General features: G+C 50.3%; 1 protein-coding gene across 2 annotated transcripts in view; it reads left to right on the top strand.

Moving 5' to 3' along the window:
* Window positions 1-776: 776 nt before the first annotated feature.
* The window catches only part of LOC133350809 (protein naked cuticle homolog 2-like), a 105562-nt gene continuing 86916 nt past the window's right edge, over window positions 777-19422 (top strand). Inside the window, exons 1-3 of one of the 2 annotated variants that reach the window (XM_061565562.1) lie at window positions 777-1439; window positions 3349-3375; window positions 10485-10588. In XM_061565562.1, the coding sequence (XP_061421546.1) occupies window positions 1415-1439; window positions 3349-3375; window positions 10485-10588 (156 nt within the window). In that variant the 5' untranslated portion in view covers window positions 777-1414. The remainder of the gene's footprint in view (window positions 1440-3348; window positions 3376-10484; window positions 10589-19422) is intronic. The other variant, XM_061565560.1, reaches the window with a different exon arrangement.

Here is a 19422-nt window from a genome sequence, read left to right as displayed (position 1 = left end):
AAATTCCTGGCGATTTGGCACAACACCGGTAGCAATTGTGTCCTACCCCTGCCCTCGGTCCACCCCCCACCCCCCTAGGTTAACTCGGCGTCGAAAAAAAAGACGTGGTCATGAAAGACACACAACAGGCGCGTTTTGCTGCGCGGCGTCCGCCCATAGCGCCCTGTGAATGTCTCTGCACCGACTTGAAGAGGGGCTCGCTTCACAACGCTTGCTCCAACAGCCCATACGCCCAGCGAGGCATCCCGACGCGCGTGTCTGTGTGTGTGATGGGTAGTATCAGCGGTTAGCGCGCTGCACTACGCACCCGGCGACCCGAGTTCGATTCCCGCTCACGGTCAACATCAGTGACGATTATCTGAACGGGTCCTGGGCCTACCCCTGGGTCGATTCAGCCTCAAATGAGCACCTGGTGCGGTGTGTAAACATCGCCACTGGGGAGACAAAGGCGGCCGGGCGTGGTGCTGGCCACCCACTCGCTCGTGTGCCGTTCCGGCCTTCATCAGGTGCTCGCTAACAGCACTTGCCCCAACAGTCTGTTACAGGCTACACGGGGGATCTTAGTCTTAGATCTTCGATGGGTAAGGGGGAGGCGGGGTGGCCAAGCGGAGGCAAGGACTTTCACAGGCGCGGGGGAAGGGCTGGACGTCTCTGAAGGGGGGTGCAGTGGTGGCGGTGGTGGGGAGAGGGAGGGAGGGAGATGGAGCGAGCGAGAGAGAGAGAGCAGCAGCAGCAGGCAGTGAAGGATGGGTTGGGTGCGGGCTTGGGGTGCAGTGGGGGTTGAAAGAAGGAAAAAAGCCTCCCTTTGATCTACCGCCCGACGGCAGACCAATGGTAAAGCTTGATGGTTTAGCCTGCAAGTGGCTGGCTTGGGGAGCCACAGAGAGAGAGAGAGACGCGGAGGAGAGCCCCACGCTGCAGTGAGACACAGTGAGACTCGCGCAAGGTGACACAGAGGGGACGTACAGGGACACACAAAGACACACACAGCGGGGATTGACAAGAAGACAGAGGGAAACACACACACACACGCGCGCGTGAATATACATACACACGGGCTGTAGATAAAGAGACGGAGTAAGAAGCCGACACATCAGTCTGGATATTGTGCTTCCTGGAAGGCGTGCGCGTGTGTGTGCGTGCCGTTTGCAAAGATTTCTTGAATTTCAAATCGAATAAGAAGATAAACTAAGACCAGGGAGAGAGAGAGAGCGAGAGAAAAATCGTGAACGAAAGAGAGAGCGAGCGAGCTAGGAGAGCTGTACTCCTCCACTGTGAAATTACAGAATCACAGTCATCATCGCCACCACCACCATCATCATCATCGTAACAAGAAGAAGAGCGAGCGAAGGAACGAGAGTCCTGGCCGCCCTCTCTTCGCGCACGGATGCCGTGGCCCACATAGCGAGGGACGATGGGCAAACTGCAATCAAAACACGGTGAGAGAGAGCGCCTTGCACGGACGTCACGCACACACAAGACAAAGATCCCCCGTACAGCCTTCACAGACTGTTGGGGCAAGTGCTGTTAGCGAGCACCTATGAAGGCCGGAACGGCACACGAGGGTGTGGGTGGAGAGCACCACGCCCGTCCGCCTTTGTCTTCCCGGTGGCGATGTTTATTACTCACCGCACCGGGCGCTCATTTGAGGCTGGGTCCACCTAGGGGTGGCCCAGGACCGGTTCAGATAATCTTCACTGGTCGTGCAGCGTGCTAACCACACACACGCACACACACAAGCACACACACACGCGCACACACGCGCACACACGCACACACACACGCGCACACACACGCGCACACAAGCGCACACACACACACGCGCACGCACACGCGCACACGCACACACACGCATGCACACACACACACACACCGTGCAGCCTGCAACCACCCGCATGCATAATACATCAATGCGACCGTGTGCTTTTCTTTTATTGATGTGTGGTGCGTGTGTGTTGTGTGTGCATTGTAGAGACACAGTTGCTCGTGTCTGTGTGTGTGTATATGTGTGTGTGTACGTGTGTGTATGTGTGTATATGTGTGTGTATGTTTGTTGTGTGTGTGGGGAGCGGTAGTGTAGCGGTTAGCGCGCTGCGCTACGAACCTGGCGACCCGGGTTTGATTCCGGCTCATGGCCAACTCCAGTGACGATTATATGAACCGGTCCTGGGCCTCCCCTAGGTCGACTCAGCCTCAAATGAGTACCTTGTGCGATGTGTAAACATGACCACTAGGGAGACAAAGGCGGTCGGGTGTGGTGTTGGCCACCCACCCCCTCGTGTGCCTTTATAGGTGCTCGCTAACAGGACTTGCCCCCACAGTCTGTGAAGGCTATACGGGGGATCTTTGTCTTTGTGTGTGTGTGCACACAACACACGCGGTGGTGTGGCGGTGAGCGTGTTGCGCTACGAACCCGCGGCGAGACGAGTTCCCGCTCACGGCCAACACCACTGACCATGACCTGACCCGGTCCCGGGGCCTCCCCTAGGTCGACTCGGCCTCAAATGAGTGCCTGGTCCGGTGTGTAAACATCAGCACAGGGTGCTCGTTAACAGCACTTGCCCAAACGGTCTGTGAAGGCTATACGCGGAATCTGTTTCTTTATGTCCGTGATTGTGCGTGTATCTGAATGTGTTCGTGTGGGTTTAAAAGTCATTGTGATTGTGTGTGTGTATACACGTGTTGTCTAACTTGTGTGTGTGTATATATGCACGTGTTGTCTAACTTGTGTGTGTGTATGCTATCGTGTTCTCCGGATTTTAAGACGCACCTTTCCCTTCTCTATTTCAAATAAAAAAAAAACGTTGCGAGTGCGTCTGAACATCGTTGACATAAGTTCATCGACATCACCCCGTTGTAGTGGGGCGGTGCGTCTTACTTTCCGGACCGTCTTATGATCCCGACAATGTTGTTGTATGCGACTTGCGCCGTGTGTGTGCAAGTCTCTGTAAGAGTCTCGTGGGGAGTGGTGGCGCAGTGGTTAGCGCTGCGCTGCGCAAAACCCCGAGCTCAAGTTGTTTCTCACGGACCAACATCAGTGACGAACATTATCAAACCCGGTCCTGGGCCGTCTCTAGGTCGGCTCAGCATTAAACGACTACCTGGTCCGGTGTGTAAAACATCCGAATCGGGGAGACAAAGACGACCGGGCGTGTTGCTACCCCATTGCTGCGCCGTTCCGACCTTGATCGTTGCTGGCTATCAGCACTTGTGCCAACAGTCTGGTGCAGGCTATACGGGGGGCTGCACCTTTATCTGTGTGTACGTCTCCTATAGCACACGCGTGCACGTGCTGCTTGTGCACAGCCCTCATTCTGCGCTGTCTCTCTCTCTCTCTTGTGTCCTCAGCCGGGAGACGGCGGGAGAGCCCTGAAGGTGAGTAGCTATGAGTTCACCTCGCAACCCACGTTCGCCCTTACCTCCACTCACCGGCGCACAACATTTCGCTTCAGCCGGTGGTGGGGGCTGGTGGTGTGTTCAAGTGGTGTTAGCGAACGCCTATTGCGGCCACACACACACACAGAGACACGAGGCGATGTAGCAATGCGACTGGCCGTCACCGTGCACGTGTCAGCTGTTTGACCTTTGTTAGCTCACGAGTGCTGGTGACCACACTGGAACCAGGTGCTCGCCTGGCATGGAGGAGGTCGTGGGTTCGATACCGACCCTGACGCCTGCTGTAGATTTGGAGTTTGCATGTTCTGGAGCTCTCTCTTCACGTGGCCGCACGCGTTTAGAGTGTGTGGCTGCTCTACATTTCCACGTGACAAGCCACTTTGTTGAGTTATCATTTGTGGCCATTTCCCTTCTGAAACACAGCTACGTAACTCAGCGGGCCTTACCTGGTAAAAACACAAATAGCTGACTTTAGATACTAGTTTTAGTGCTGAGTCAACCTAGAGGTGACCCGGACCAGACTTAGATAGCAATTGCCTCTGTTGTGCATCGTGGTCATGTTAAAAGCCTCAGCTCTCTACCAACTCAACGTAATAGACAACAAGGGTGGTTAGCGAGCGCCTGTTTTATAAAAAAAATATCTCGATTTTGACACGCACGAACACAACTTGGAAACCCTCTTATTTGGGTGTCGCTGCGGTTAGGGCACGCTCATTCCAATTGACTCAAACCCATCATCTTCTCGGGTTGATAAATGAGCATCCATAAGTTTGCGAGAACTCAAACAATGATTGTCGGTTGCAACATACTGACCTTGCCACAGGAACGTGGAGTTTCTGCCACGAACATAAGCGCCGAGGCGAATGTAATAAACGGTTTTGCTGCACGCTTTACAATCGAGCAGATTTTTCTTTCGAACTCAAATTGGGACCACACGTAGCCACCTCGCCCTCCCCCCCACTCCCTACTGTGAAACATTGACAAAGAGCCCACTTGAGAACGAGTGCAGCCTCAGTGAGGCTATCCTGGGTACACAAGCATCATAATGAATACCAATCTCAGTGTGTTGCTGGTATCAACATTCACTGAAAAGCAGCGGTGAAATGAGCGCATGACACGCAAACACCAAGCTGCCAAAATGTGCGGATACAAATGTTGCACTCCAGCAAGCGACGATGCGCGGTGCATGAGACCGATCGTCATGCAGGGAAACATGGGATACCGAATCGAATGACAATTTCCTAGACACACACAGAGGGAGAGAGAGAGAGAGCTTCTTGGTCACCATTGAACATCGATTGCCAGACATTGTTGACATCGGGGAAACAACAACAAAAATCCACGAATAAAAAAACCCCACCGTGCATATGCATGGAATTCTTGAACGCTTAACCAACGTCAGATTTTCCTCGGAAACTATTTCCGAAGCGCTAATGACGCGTGTAGTCTCGAGCCTGGACGTCGAGATGACGTCGCCTGAGTGCGTGACGTCACACATAAAAGGTGTCAGCGGGGTGAAGGCGAGAGCACGTGCTCGGCGCATGACGTCATCGCCTTGGCCGAAGAGGCTTTTATTTGTCTCGAGCTGGAGGAGCTTCACCAAGTATCTTTTTGGGGCAACCCTTTGATCAATTTGGCCCGGTTTTTTGAAAGGCAACTGCCCCCTAAATAGCAACACGACGTTACACTCAAGTTGCATTCGCGTCGGATCATGCCTACGGGAGTTATTGTGGTCGAATTTAACAACAGACGCACACACACACAAAACAGCGAGCAAATTAGTGCATCGGTGGCTCAGTGTCGAGTGCGTTGAAGACGGATCGTTTGATCTGAGTAGGAACAGCTGCCCTCTGAGCAAATTACCCCTGGAATACTCAAAGAACGTACAACAACAAAACAACAAAAACAACAACACAAACCCGCGCGCTCCTTAAAAATGGTAAGAGGAGGGGTAAAAATTTATGTCAAATTCAGAAATATTACACCCGCAGATTGAGTAACCGGTGTGAGTGGGTTTGAGAAAATACCCGGTCAAGCGAAGCGGGGATATACCCCTTAAGTCCTCCTGTCCACGGAGCAGTCACAGCGCAATCCTGAGCAATGCGATTCGTGTCGAGCAGCTGTGCGTTTGTTGAACCGACGAAAAAAAAACCCAAATCACGTTGTGCATTGGCCGCGATTTTTTGCTCACGCGTTTCTCCGTGCGTACGCACGCAATGACGACGCCTCGCCATGCGAACCCGCAACGACTCTTATTCTTGCCATCCCAAGGTCTCCCTTGCCAAAAGACGCAAGTGTCGATGAGCTCTCATCTGGTTGAAATAAGAGGAAAGCTTATCTCTGTGCAGCAAACTTAGCCTACTAAGTGCCCTGTCATCTGAACCTGCTGACACATGTGCGCAGGCTTGACTTTCCGTTTTGCGCAACTTTAATTAGTTTCAAGGTTGATGTAACAATATACAGTTCTGAATTTCACAATACCCCAGTGTCTCTCGCTGCATGCGGGGGGGGGGGGGGTGTACGTGGGGCCATGTGCTGCGGGGAGCGGTAGTGTCGTGCCTAGCGCGTTGCCCTACGAACCCGACCACCCCAGTTCGATTCCCGCTCACGGCCAACACTAGTGATAATTATCTGAACCAGTCATGGGCCTCCCCTAGGTCGACTCAGCCTCAAATGTGTACCTGGTGCGGTGTGTAAACATCACCACTGGGGAGACAAAGGCGGCCGGGCGTGGTACTGGCCACCCACCCCCTTGTGTGCTATGCCGGCCTTCATAGGAGCTTCTCACTAACAGCACTTGCCCCAACAGTCTGTTACAGGCAATAGGGGGGGGAGGTCTTTTTCTTTGTATGTGTGGCCATATGCTGTTAGTGAGACCCTAGGATGTGGGTTGAATTCCTGGCCATGGTGCATGTTTAGCTACCACAAGTACCGTACAGTTTTGAAAAAACATGAATAATTCAGTGCTGGATGAAGGCCTCCCCATGCAGTGTTACAGTGGCAAGATGTTAATTACCTTGCCCGATATACAGGATGTCGTGGGTTCGATCCCGACCCGTATGCCTCGATATTTGGAGTTTGCATGTTTTCTCCGGGGTCGCGAATATTTTTCTCCAGGTCCTTCGGTTTTTCCCTCCACATTTAGAATCAACATGCGCTTGGAGGATTTGTCTGCTGTAATTTTCCTCGTGATATTCCACTTTGTTGAGTTATCGTTTGTGGCCAGGTTGTTTCAGAAAAATAGCTATATAGCCCAGTGGGTCTTACCTGGTAAAATAAAAATATTTTAATAATTTAAGTTTAGTTCTCTAGTGTCCAGTCTTACCCAATATGTATAGCAAGAGGACGTCGGTTTTGGCTACGAGATATAAAACTGTCATAAGACAGTGCCACAAGGTGGAGCAAAGTATGGCCAAGAAGCTAACGGTTTCCTTATCCACCATAACCCTCTCACCCATGGTGATATGGGGGGAGTCAATACCGCGCATCTGATTATCCGTGGTGTAATCCGCGATATTACTCCCGTTATCCGCCATGCCAAAATAATCGCTCGACACCCCGTGGATGAAAGGATGAATGTGTTGCGTGATTCGAGTTATCCGCAAAAAAAGTGTTTGGAAGCCGCCTCGCGATGCATCGTGGGTAAAATCGCAGGTCATAGGAAGAAATACGGTGGCGGATAATAGGATATTTCGTGGACGCTTCAGCTGCCGCGGATAAGAGAAGTTCTCCTGTACTGTGTGTACGGTGTTCATGCTGTTGTTGTGACTACTGTAGTAACACAGTTCACCTTATAAGTGCGGTGATTAATCATCAGGCAAATTCCAAATGTTATCTGTATGTATATGTATGTTGAACTTCCTTTGCACCGTACATAGCCAACCGTGATAATCAGAGGTGTGGGGGAAGGATAACAAACGAAGCACAAAAATCAGTTATAAAGAAATGAATTTTTATTTAGATTTAAAAGTGTATAGCTCCAGTGGCTTCCTAATATCGGACAGAAGAGCGATCCAGACGGCCGCAGGATACATAGTTTACATGTCGGTCGCAATGAATGTACATGATTGATTACATTGCGCTGTGATCTCAGAGACGTGACTTTTATTCCCGGCCATAGCCAACGTCAGTGGCGAGCGATACCTGCACCACACCTGGGCCCAACCTTCTCCAATCCGCACTGGCCAGCGTGGTGAAGTATGGGCAGACGACCACCCCTACAACTGATACGGTCCATCTTCTTGGTTCTTTCGATAAAGTCACGTGACTTTACCGAAAGAACCAAGAAGATGAATCCCTGCAGTCACGGAAGCTTTCAATCGAAATTTAACTGATACAGTGTTGGGAGGCCTTCATCTCAAAGTGCATTGACATCAAGGCGCTCTAAATCTTGACTCGTCATGAATGTGTTTTTAGGTTCTCAAAATTAAAAGCGAGCATTTATCAGCAGCGTGTGCACGCAATGTGCTCACCGCCTGCGCGAATGCGTGGCACTGTGTGTCTGTGTGTTTGTTGTGTGGGTGATTTCATTACCCGAGCTCAGCTGATTGGACAGAAAAGGCTCCCAATCGTAAAGTTCATACCTTTGTGTGGGGCCACTCATCCATAGCATCATCATATCATTATTATTATTAGTTTCGTCGTCATCCCTCTGGGATTGATAAAATAAGCGCCATCTGGTGAGGATGCTCCACGTGGTGGCATTCTTCCAGTCATTCTCCTGTGGCGAGGTATCAGCCTTTGTCATAAGAATGTGGACTGTGAACCATTCACTCAGAGCCATCAGAAGATAGACGCTGCCAATACTCATTTGAACCAAACAATTGTTCCTTGTTTTCTAAAACGTAACGGCCGATGAACTCTGTCAGCTCATTTCCTCCAACCAGCCCGGTAATTTCAGCAAAGAATGACCAAAGTTTGTTATTTTTGTGTGTGTGTGTAAACACGAGGTGGAAAATTAAATTCCCATGAAATATGTTGCAAGAGTAAGCCATTATGTGCCGGTCAAGGTCTAACTAACTATTTTTGTTACTATTTCTATTTTAGCAGGTAAGGCCCACTGAGCTATTTCGCTCTTTTTCAGAAGCGACCTGGTCACATAACATAGCTCAACCGGAGGGCCCAGAGAAAAATCCACGCGACCACGGGGAGAACATGCAAACTTCAAATATACAGAATCATAATATTTCATTACAATAGAGGAATCCGACGAGCTATAAAGCTCTTTTTCAAAGATGACCAGTAGGGGTGGTTAGGAACGTAACGACAACAAACATTACAAAAACACGATAGGAGTGCAAAAAAGGTAAACAAATCACCCAGACGCATACGAATACAACAAACCCATCCTCACCCTACCAAGGCAAAGCCCACCGAGGCGTCAGGGTCGGGATCGAACCCACGACCTCCTGCATACCAGGCCATGGGCGTTAACATCTCCTAGCCACCGTGGCGCCCCTCTGGTCAATAGATCATCGCGGCCGATGCCGTTGATGCGAGCCACCCCTCAGTCCGTTGTTGCTGTCCTTCTACCAAGGCACACGGCCGGAGCGAGGTTGACACCCTGACCTCTCGGCATCTGCTCTTTGCAATATTCCTCCATCTGGCCGGTTGCCGTGCTTCACATTCCGAGCGTGAATGCTTTCCTCAAGCCAAACAGAAACAAATCTTGATGGAATATTGCGTAACTGTCCCCATGTAATTGTGGTTGTCTCGGGTTTCCCTGCAAAAGTGACATTGGATCTCAATGGGCTCTCACCTTTGTTAAATTTAGAACGTTGATTAATTGCCCGACGATAAATACGAGTTGCTGATATTACAGCTGTCTCGTAAAATCCATTTAACCGTAGCACAGCTGCAGCATACTAATGAGACCCACAAGGGTTGAAACTCTGGTTGTTTGACCCTGGAGGACTTAAGCAAGGTGTGTGTGTGTCTGTGTGTGGAGCGGTAGGGCAGTGGTTAGCGCGCTGCACTACAAACCCGGCGGACTCCGAGTTTGATTCCCGCTCACGGAGAACTCCAGTGACGATTATCTGAACCGGTCCTGGGTCTCCCCTAGATCTACTCAGCCTAAAATGAGTACCTGGTGTGTAAACATCACCACTGGGGAGGCAAAGGCAGCCGGATGTGACGCTGGCCACCTATCCCCTCGTGTGCCGTGCCGGGCTTCATCGGTGCTCGCTTACAGCACTTGCCCCAACAGTCTTTTAAGGCTATACGGGGGTCTTTGTCTGTGTGTGCACGTGTACGCATGCACATGTGTGCGTGTGTTTGTGGAGAGGAGAGAGGAAGTGGTTTACACATTGCACTATGAACCTTCATGAGCAGGGTTCGATTCCTGGCTGTGCATATCATCACAAAGGGGTGTTCGATCCTGGTCTGGATGCCCGGTTAAGTCAATCGACTAAGAACTGTAATCAATGACTTTCCTGTAGTCCAATACTCAGACCCCTTTAAGAAAAAACAGGTGGCTGCATCCCGAAGGTGGGAAACCCCCACAAGCAACGCTCAGTGTGACGTAGCTGATGACACCGATGATGTCACCAAGCCACGCCCATTAACTTCCTCGATGTGGTACGTGTAGGAAGAGGGGTGAAATTAGCCTTTTGCAGCTATTTTCATGTCATCTGCTTTGTCAAGCAACCGAACCGATAATCGATAGAGGATTTGATCATTAAAATAAATTGGATAGTGCAGCTCTGTGAACCATATTCCCGTTCTGGGACGTCTGCAAGTTGCAGGGTGGGTGCCCCGTTCGCCTCCGAATCTCGGAAGGCCAAGCGGCTCAGCATGAATTTTATTTAGAGAGGCATAGCGCCGTTGTTTTTAAAGACATTGTACTCACCGCGGAGAACCGTAGTGACACGATCGCACTCTTTGATAGTTGGCGTCAAACTGTGCCACATGCCCGGTACCGATGAAGTTATTTTATTTTTTCTTCTTGTGTCGTTTTGATGACATACACGTATATGTACGTCATCGGAATGGAATCAGAAGAAAAACTGTTGACATACACGTACGTACACGTACGCCATCGGAACGAGAAGGGGTTAACACGTTGCGCTCCTCGTGTGTTTGCAATGCAGGCGACAGTGTTGCTGCGAGCACGTCATTGTGCCGACGACTGGAGGACAGTGGAGGAGGCTCGAGAGGAAGACTCGCGGGGCACAGAGGCAGACTCACCTGCCCGGTACGGACGCACGCACTCACCCCACACACACCAGCCTTCACAGCAGCAGCAGCAGCCTTCACAGCAGCAGCAGCAGCCTCCTCGCGGGGCTAATGATGCGCGCTCGCACGCTCACTCTGCGCGGTTCGTGTCGAGACAGCATAGCGGCCCCACGCGTGCTCTCCCCCACGGTCTCCTCCACTCGTGAACAAACTTAGTGAGGTCTCAAGGCGGCGTGCGCTCAGGCACCCAGTTGGACCTGCAGCACGGCGGCTTGATGGTGAGGTCAGCCCTCTGTTGGGAGACTGAGGCCGTGGAGAGATCCAATTGTTGTGACGCTGCTGTTGTTGGCAAAACGATGCCCCAGGTCACTCTTGCAAATGAGCCTCATCCTGACCTCTTGATACATACATACAAGTTGATGCATACATACAACTTGATACATAGGCACATGCAAGTTGATACATACAAGTTACCACTCTTGTTCATTAGAATCTGAACTTGGACCACCGCTGCATTAAACTTGCACACAAAGACAAAGGCGTCCCATGTAGCCGAAGAGACCGCTGGGGCGAGTGCTCTTAGTAAGCACCTACTAAGGCCGGTGTGGTGCCCGAGGAGAGTGGTGTGGCCAGCATCATGCCCGGCCGCCTCTGTCTCCCCAGTCCTGATGTTCACACGCGCGCATCAATAAACCGCACGCACACGCGCGACCACGCGCGCTCACGCACGCTCACTACCAACGGGTGATGGTGAGGCAACCCGGGATCAGGGCATTAAGAGGCCAACTTGCAGAAGTGGTCTGACCAGCGCAGACGCCCGTCGATGCTACGAACGAGCCTCAAGCGAAGAGAACGGCCGCTTAAACGCCACAGTGCCTTCTCCCACGCGCCTCGGTGGACTCCGATTACAATAATTAAACTTATCGGCAGCGTAAACGAGCTCCGGTTCTGGGCCATTTTGAAAAATCGTCGACAGTATTTTGTGTCCCTAAATATGTGGACTCTTTTTCTCTCTCCTCCTCCTCTCTTTCTCCAGGTTTGTTTAAGCGATGCATGAGCTCTGTGGCCTCCTGGTGTGGATCACGTTACTCGTGCAGTCGCATTAAAACAGCAAACAAGTGTACGTGGCAAATGCTGTTTGCTTAAACGTGTCTTGGCCAAAGCTCGTCTTAGAGAAGGCGGATGCAGCCTGGGTGCTCATAATCTCTCTCTCTCTCTCTCTCTTCCTCTCTTAAAACTTTTCTGAAAATATATTTTTGTGGGTTTTGTGAGGTCAGCTGTACGTACCCACTAAAGCCATTTTTGCAGTGTGATTCTGCCTTTATACGGAGTTGTGTTCGAGAAATCTACTAAAATACACTGCACCGTTTTTCATCTCTTGCACGTGGATATATTTCTGCAGTCATTCACATATACAGTGTACACACACATGTATTAATGCCTGTATTTCAATGGTTCCTGAACGACAAGATCTGCCAACTAAAAATAACGTAGCCCAAAACATAAAATGATAATATCTAGCCGTGCCTCCCAGAAGATCAAAACATTATCGCTCAGAGCTTTTAAGACATATCCATTTGATGGCCCAGTGGCTTAGAGGTCAGAGTGCTTAGCTGACAATACGGGGAACTTGGGTTCAAATCCAGGAAAACTGCCTTTCTGTTATAAAAGCCTGGCATTCTGTGTATCTGTTTATCCATCAACTAAATTATAAAAGAGCGTTTCAGGAGGCCTGAATCGAAAAGTTATAGAAAGTGGACCACCCCCCTCCCCCAGATGTGAAGGTAAAAAGGTGATCCAGCAGGTTTACACACATTGTAGACCCCCCCCCCAAGCTTTTTACCCCCCCCCCCCCACCAACAAGAACACATTTGCATTGTAGGCATGTATATCTACACACCCTACATACAACATCTACACCTACACACCCTACATACAACATATACACCTACACACCCTACATACAACATCTACACCTACACACCCTGCATACAACATATACACCTACACACCCTACATACAACATATACACCTACACACCCTACAGACAACATCTACACCTACACACCCTACATACAACATATACACCTACACACCCTACATACAACATATACACCTACACACCCTACAGACAACATCTACACCTACACACCCTATTTACAAGATCTACACCTACACACCCTACATACAACATATACACCTACACATCCTACATACAACATATACACCTAAACACCCTACATACAACATATACACCTACACACCCTACATACACCCTACATACAACATAGTGTGTTAGTTGACTCAGCTTGTATACATGTCCTGCTCCGAATCTGTCTAAATTACAGATATTAGAGTTAAGATGTATCAGGTTGACTGTCATGTAATGGACATATATCTCTGTAGCAGGGCAGGTGGCAAAGATCTGACCCACCCAAGTGTGGATAAGAGGTCACTTTGTAGGGCTCTCAGCAGTAGTTCTGTGATATCTGCTTCCAGCAACCGATCTCGAACACGAGGCCAGGCACTGCTGTACCAAACAAACAACAAAATCAGAATGAAGTCGTCATCATCTCATCACTACATCACGACACAAAACAGTTGGCATTTTTCACATGAAGCACTTTGTAACAAGGAGGAAATCAACCCATGTGACCCTGCTCTTCATTCACAATCACACAGCATTTGTGCTAGAATGTGAGCACATGAATACCAGTAATGATTATTATTTCAAAGTAACACCGCCCCCCCCCCTCCCGAAATAAATGCCTCCAACACGTCCGCAGTGTGTGCAGCGATGGGTCACCATTGAGCTTCCGAGGCCAGACTGACACATTTAAGTTGCTTAGGATTCACAGCAATAGCACCGAACCCCAAGAACTAAAGGGAGGTAACCTGCTGATTAAGCTAAGAGTGGTCACAGAAATGTCCAAAGCAGGCCTGTGCAGCTGCCTCGTCTGCTGTGCCCTTCGTAAAACTATATTTAAACCCAAGTGAGAGCCACACTAGATGAAATCGAGTTTCTTAAGCAATTGGAGACCCAGGCTCTGCTGGGAAAGAATACAGAAGCAAATTTCATTCACTAAACAAAAAACGTAGGAAACAAAAGCGGGAGTGTCCCCCTGCTTAAAAAAAGAATGGGGTGGTGCTCATTTGCATTGGCGGTGGGGGAAATTCCACATTCCTATGGCGAGGGACCAGGATGATTATATATTTATTTTAAATAGTGGTTGGCGAGCGCAAGGGCCACAGGCGCAAAATGCCACGTGGCCACCAACAAAGGTCACTCGTAACGTTGTAATAAATAAGTAGTAACACGCTTCTAAATTAATTGAGCAAGGTTAATGCTGTAAGAGCTTGCGGGGGGGAGGGGGGGGACGAGACGATGGTAGGAGGGAATTTAAAACTAAACTCTTAAACAATTTTTTACACTTTTTTACCAAGTAAGGCCCCACGGAGCTACATAGCTCTTTTTCAGAAGCAACCTCACAAATGATAGCTCAACGAAGTCCTAGGGGTGGAGCAGAGCGAGGGAGGAAGCGGAAAGAGGTGAAGTGTTGTGACCTGTAGCGTGGCGGGTGTAGATGAGGTTCATCAGTCAGTCTGGTAGATCGAGCCCTCAACGTTGGTGGATGATTGGCATCATCTGCAGAGCAGTGCAACTCCGATACGTGGCAGGATAAACAAAAAGAAAGAGTTGATCTTTGTGGTAACATTGTCCTCAGAGGAATTTGTGGTTGGATTATACCTCTTGCCTCGTTGATGTCTGGGTCACCCGCTCATTGTTCTTCTAAGCCGTCTCCCAATTCCAAACTTAATCCTTATTTTTCAATTTGCCTACGTGGCAAGGAGTCACGCTGCGATGCCCTCTCCCTGGTGTACGATGGTGCCACGACCATGCATGCGTACGCATGTCAGAATTAATACCAGTGTGTGCATGTAATTGTGTTTGTGTATGGAATTATATTTGAAACGTGGTTTTGTGGTAATTTAATTGAAAGTGAAGGGGTCACCAGGCCCCTCACACCCCTCCAGAGGCCCGCTGTGCCAGCGAGCCTTTGACACTTTACGTGGCCTCAAAGTGCACATGGCCTGGCACAAGCGCCGTGGTGACGACACTGTTACTTTAGTGGCGAATGGCAGGTGTTGTTTGTTGTTGTTGTATGAAATGGCATTGTTACCTTTTGAGAGCCCTTCAAAGTATGAGGCTGTATAGCAAAGCAGGTTGGGGTGGTGCTGTGGCCTGTGCCCTCAGATCACGGGCCTGACGTTTAAGAGTTCAATTCCCAGTCAGGCCTCGACTCCACTCATCAGCCCTCTTGTGTTGATAAAATTCGTACAAGTTAGTCAAAAGTCAACAGTGGTTGTCCACCGGATAAACTGGCCCCACCAAAAGTTCCGGCCACATCACCACCACCCCCACCTTCACCCAAAGCACACATGGCTATACGGTGGAACTTGTCCTTGATTCATTTGCATATATCGGTGTGTATCCACTCATCATCATCATAATCAGAAACACCCAGGCGACGGAGGCTTCTCGGCGACAACCAGAGTGCCCACCCCAGTAAACATGCCAACGCTGGGCCAACGTTCCGTCATTTACTGGGACGTTCCACACCCCGCGTTGTAGAAGGCCCCCCGCTGCAAGGTTAGGCCGGTGTCATGACAGATCTGTATCCAAGGATACGTCCACGTGTGCACGATATTCCCCACGTACCGCGTGGACCACGGCGCGGTTGGTTTATCAGTCGGCGACATCTTCTGGAGCTGTCTACAGACTCGCCTCCCTTGGCTGCATCACAACAATACCTCGCCCCCCCCCACCGGGCCCCTCCCCCCTCAAGCCCCCCCACGAGCCCCCGCCCAGTTAGGAGCACGAAGGGCCAAGTGAAAGTCACGCTTCATGAGCACAAGGAGAGGCTCCGGCTGTGAATGCCCTGCCCTTAACAAGGACTCCGAACACACAGATGCAAATGCTCCTGCTATGTGTTTCTCCCCCCCGCGCCACCCCCCATTGCATGGCGGGAGAAGGGAGGGGGGTTGGGCGGGGGGGATTGCAATGAAATCAGAAAATGTACCGTGTAGAGAATATTATGTTTTTATGCATTGGGTCAAAGTGCGTGCATGTGATGCAGCGGCTTCGAGGCGGTTGGTGGAGTATGTGGAGATGGAGACACGAAGCGAGAGGAATGCCTCACTTACTGCAGGGGCAGTACAGCAAGTAGGTGTGTGCAAGTCGAGCTGGGGCTTTTAGTTCCTCGTGTTCATGGGTTTCCCTCCGGACACTCTCTGTCTCCTGCCACGCAAAGATCATGTAAATTAGAAAGGAATTGGCCAAGTAATCCAAGCAGGGTCCTCCTGATACAGTGATGACCTCTTCCCTAGGGTGATGGCGATGGTATTTGAATGCTGACCCATGTACTTGTGTGGGTAGTTTTCACATTGGCACTGCGATCGCGCGCTGTCGCACATTACGACACGGCAACTTTATCGGGAACGTTGTAAATCTATGGTAAGATCTCGCTTAAGGTATTAGATGTGAGGAGGAATCAACGACGTAAGAGTGAGGATCGCAAAGGCAAACGGAGTAATTGGCAGGATGCAATAAGATCTGGAGAAGCGAGCAAATCAGCTCCAAGACCAAATTGAACATCTTAAGAACATGCGTGTTCAGTCTAGGTTTGTTATGCCTTAGAGACTTGGACATTGGAAAAGACTGACAGACATAAGATATAGAAGGATACTGCGTCTAAACTGGACCCAAAGAATTACTAAGGTAGAAGTGAGACAAGTTGCACGTAGAAGAAGACCTGATGATGCAGGCAGTGATGAGAAGGAAACTGGCATTATTTCCACGTGATATGTAGGATGGACAACAACAACAGGAGATTTCAAAGTTTGTTGTTGTTTGAACAAAAAAGGAAGGAACTGGAGAGGGAGACCTGACAGAGAATGGCTAAATTAACGACGACATCAGAGATTGGTGGCAGAGAGATGTGGCACGAACTGGAGCACATTGGCACAAGACAGAGACAAGTGGAAACAAATGACGAAATGTGCAGTGGACACCTAACAGGCGACCTGATGATAATGATGATGAGGCATGAAACCCTCGACCCATGCAAACTGGTGGTAAGCGTGCCGCCAAGAAACATGTAGTTTATGTACGTGTGAAGAGCAATCAGTAAACGAAGCTGTAATGTTTATTTATTTTGCTCTCATTCACACAACCAATGACAATTGTCCCCATTTAGCATCATGCAGCATGGCACAGGGGGCAAGTCCTGCTGGGCATCAACTCGTAGTCGGGCATGGCACACGATGGGGGGGGGGGGGGTGAGATGGACACATTTGTCTTTCCTGGGCGCATGGCACTAATTCTGTTTACGACAGAGTCAAGTTTCAAGTTGATTTCGTCTTGACCAGGGTGAGAACTCAAGAGACCCAGGATGAGTCTCATTTGCAACAGTGACCTGGGACTGAGTCTGGCAGTGGCGGGAGGGGGGGTGATGATTGCTGCTGTTTATAATCCGAAATTGAGTAATTTGCAATGTCATTTTTGGAATATGCCAAAGTTGTACCCTGGCGCCGGCACACAGAGGCTTGCTCTTGTGAATGACGTCAGGGGGATCTTTAACGTCCGCCGTGAAGCGATCGACGCGTAGCGTTATTGAAGTTATCACACACCGCGCAGTATTAACCAGGGCGGCCATTGGTTTCGAACCGTCAGCCTCTGCAGCAAGCGGCGAACGAGCCCTCGAAGATAAGATCCAGGCCACGGGTGGTTGCCGTTTGCCTCTGACGCTCTGCATAGCCAGGAATCAAGCCCAGGTTGCCAGCATTGGAGCTGCGACCCACTCCGTGCCTTCACTCGCCTGTGGACGCACACACACGTGCACACCACGCGTACACACGTGCAGAGCATCTCAAACGGGTTTGGAGCGTAAGAGTAACCGCAGACATATGTTCTGTTCTCTTGGGTCTCATCAGCGAGACGCAGCTGTGCCAGGGATAAAAGTATTTTTTCTAGACATCACTGCTTGACATTATGCTAGGTGCAAGCACACACAGACGAAGCTCCCCCGTGTAGCCTTTTATAGACTGTTGGGGCATTGGGGCAAGTGCTGTTAGAGAGCAGCACCTATGGAGCCCGGCACAGCAACGGTGGTGGGGGGGGGGGGGGAACACAACGCTCGGCCGCCTTTGTCTCCCCAGTGACGATTGCCTCACACGGCACAAGGTATTATTTTTTTCAAGGATGAGTCAACCTAGGGGAGGCCCAGCACCGGTGCAGGTATTTGTCTCTGATGTTTGCTGGAAGCAGGAACCGAACTGCGGTTGCCGGGTTCATAGCGCGGTGCGCTCGTCACTCCACCACCGCTCCCCACACAAAGACAAAGATCCCCCGTGTAGCCTTAAAAGACTGTTGGGGCAAGTGCTGCTCGTGATCAGCACCTGTGCAGAAGGCCACTGCGGAAAGTGAACCAAGTCAATTTAATTTTTTATTATAATACTCGGAGCACCTTGCTGGCACAAATATGCTAACCATGGCGCGATCACATTTATACTGAAAAGCAAGTATGTATTTTGAACTTCTTTCACACCGTACATAGCCAACTGCGCTAATCGGAGGTGCGGGAGATGGACAACAAACTGAACACACGAAGTGAAAGAAATTCGTTTTCAATCTAGATGATTTAAAAGTGCATAGTTCCTGTGGCTTCCTCATATCGGAAGGAAGAGCGTGTTCCAGACGGCCACAGAAGCGCATCTGAAAGCGCACGACGCAGTGACCGTCTTTGAGTGATTGCTACCCAAAAGCCGCCGCCGCTGCTGCTGCTGCTGCAAGGATGACCGGACGGAGTTTGTGTGATGGTTCATGCTGCTTGGCGAGATTAGCAAGGTATTGCGGTTCATTTGTGGCAAGCACTTCGTGTGTAAATGTTAAACGACGAGGAATACAAATATATACACTATCTATGTTTAACATATTCAAGCAAGCGGTGGATGTGAGATTGGTGGAATTGGCACCACGCACGAATACGTGACCTTTGTCTCCCACGATACCGATGTGCATTTAAGGCCGAGTCAACCCAGCGGTGCCACAATCCAAGTTCCAGAATCTTATTATTTACCAGCTCGCAATTGAACCGAGACGTTCTGCTTCGGGTGGCACGGAAGCCAATATTGGCAATGCCACAGGGCTGCTTCAAAGCCCCCCCCCCCAACACCTTCCCAATTTCGAGGGCAACATCGAGCGGTAGTTGCTCGCCAGTTTCACCTTTTCCAAGATCAACCGACACAGGAACGTGGGAGGACGTGGGCAGCATCACCTCCCAACCCCCCATAGTGCCGATGCTTTACACGTTGCCGTCTGCACAAACGCCCCGAGCGGGCAGAGTTGCTGTGCGGGGTGGTGGTGGGGGGGAGTGCATCGACGAGATAAGGGGGATGAATGTTCATCATTGTGCTGCTGCTCGGCTTGTTTAATGTTTGTGGTGATGAGGAGAGGCGCGCGCTTCTGTGAGTTGCGGGTGCGCGTGTGTCTCTGTGTGTGTGTGTCTGTGTGTGTGTATCACTGTGTGGGCGTGTAGGGAGCGGTGGTGTAGCGGTTAGCGCGCTGCACTGCGAACTGGCCGACCAGAGTTCGATTCCCGCTCACGGCCACCACCAATGACGATTATCTGAATCGGTTATGGGCCTCCCCTAGGTCGACTCAGCCTCAAATGAGTACCTGGTGCGGTGCGTAAACATATCGCTACTAGGGAGACAAAGGCGGCCGAGCGTGATGCTGGCCACCCACCCCCTCATGTGCCGTTCGGCCTTCATAGGTGCTCGCTAACAGCACTT

This window comes from Lethenteron reissneri, chromosome 35 (genome assembly GCF_015708825.2).
Source record: "Lethenteron reissneri isolate LAM-NWPU_2019-01 chromosome 35, ASM1570882v1, whole genome shotgun sequence".
Taxonomy (NCBI): domain Eukaryota; kingdom Metazoa; phylum Chordata; class Hyperoartia; order Petromyzontiformes; family Petromyzontidae; genus Lethenteron; species Lethenteron reissneri.
This window is presented reverse-complemented; position numbering and strand designations above follow the sequence as displayed.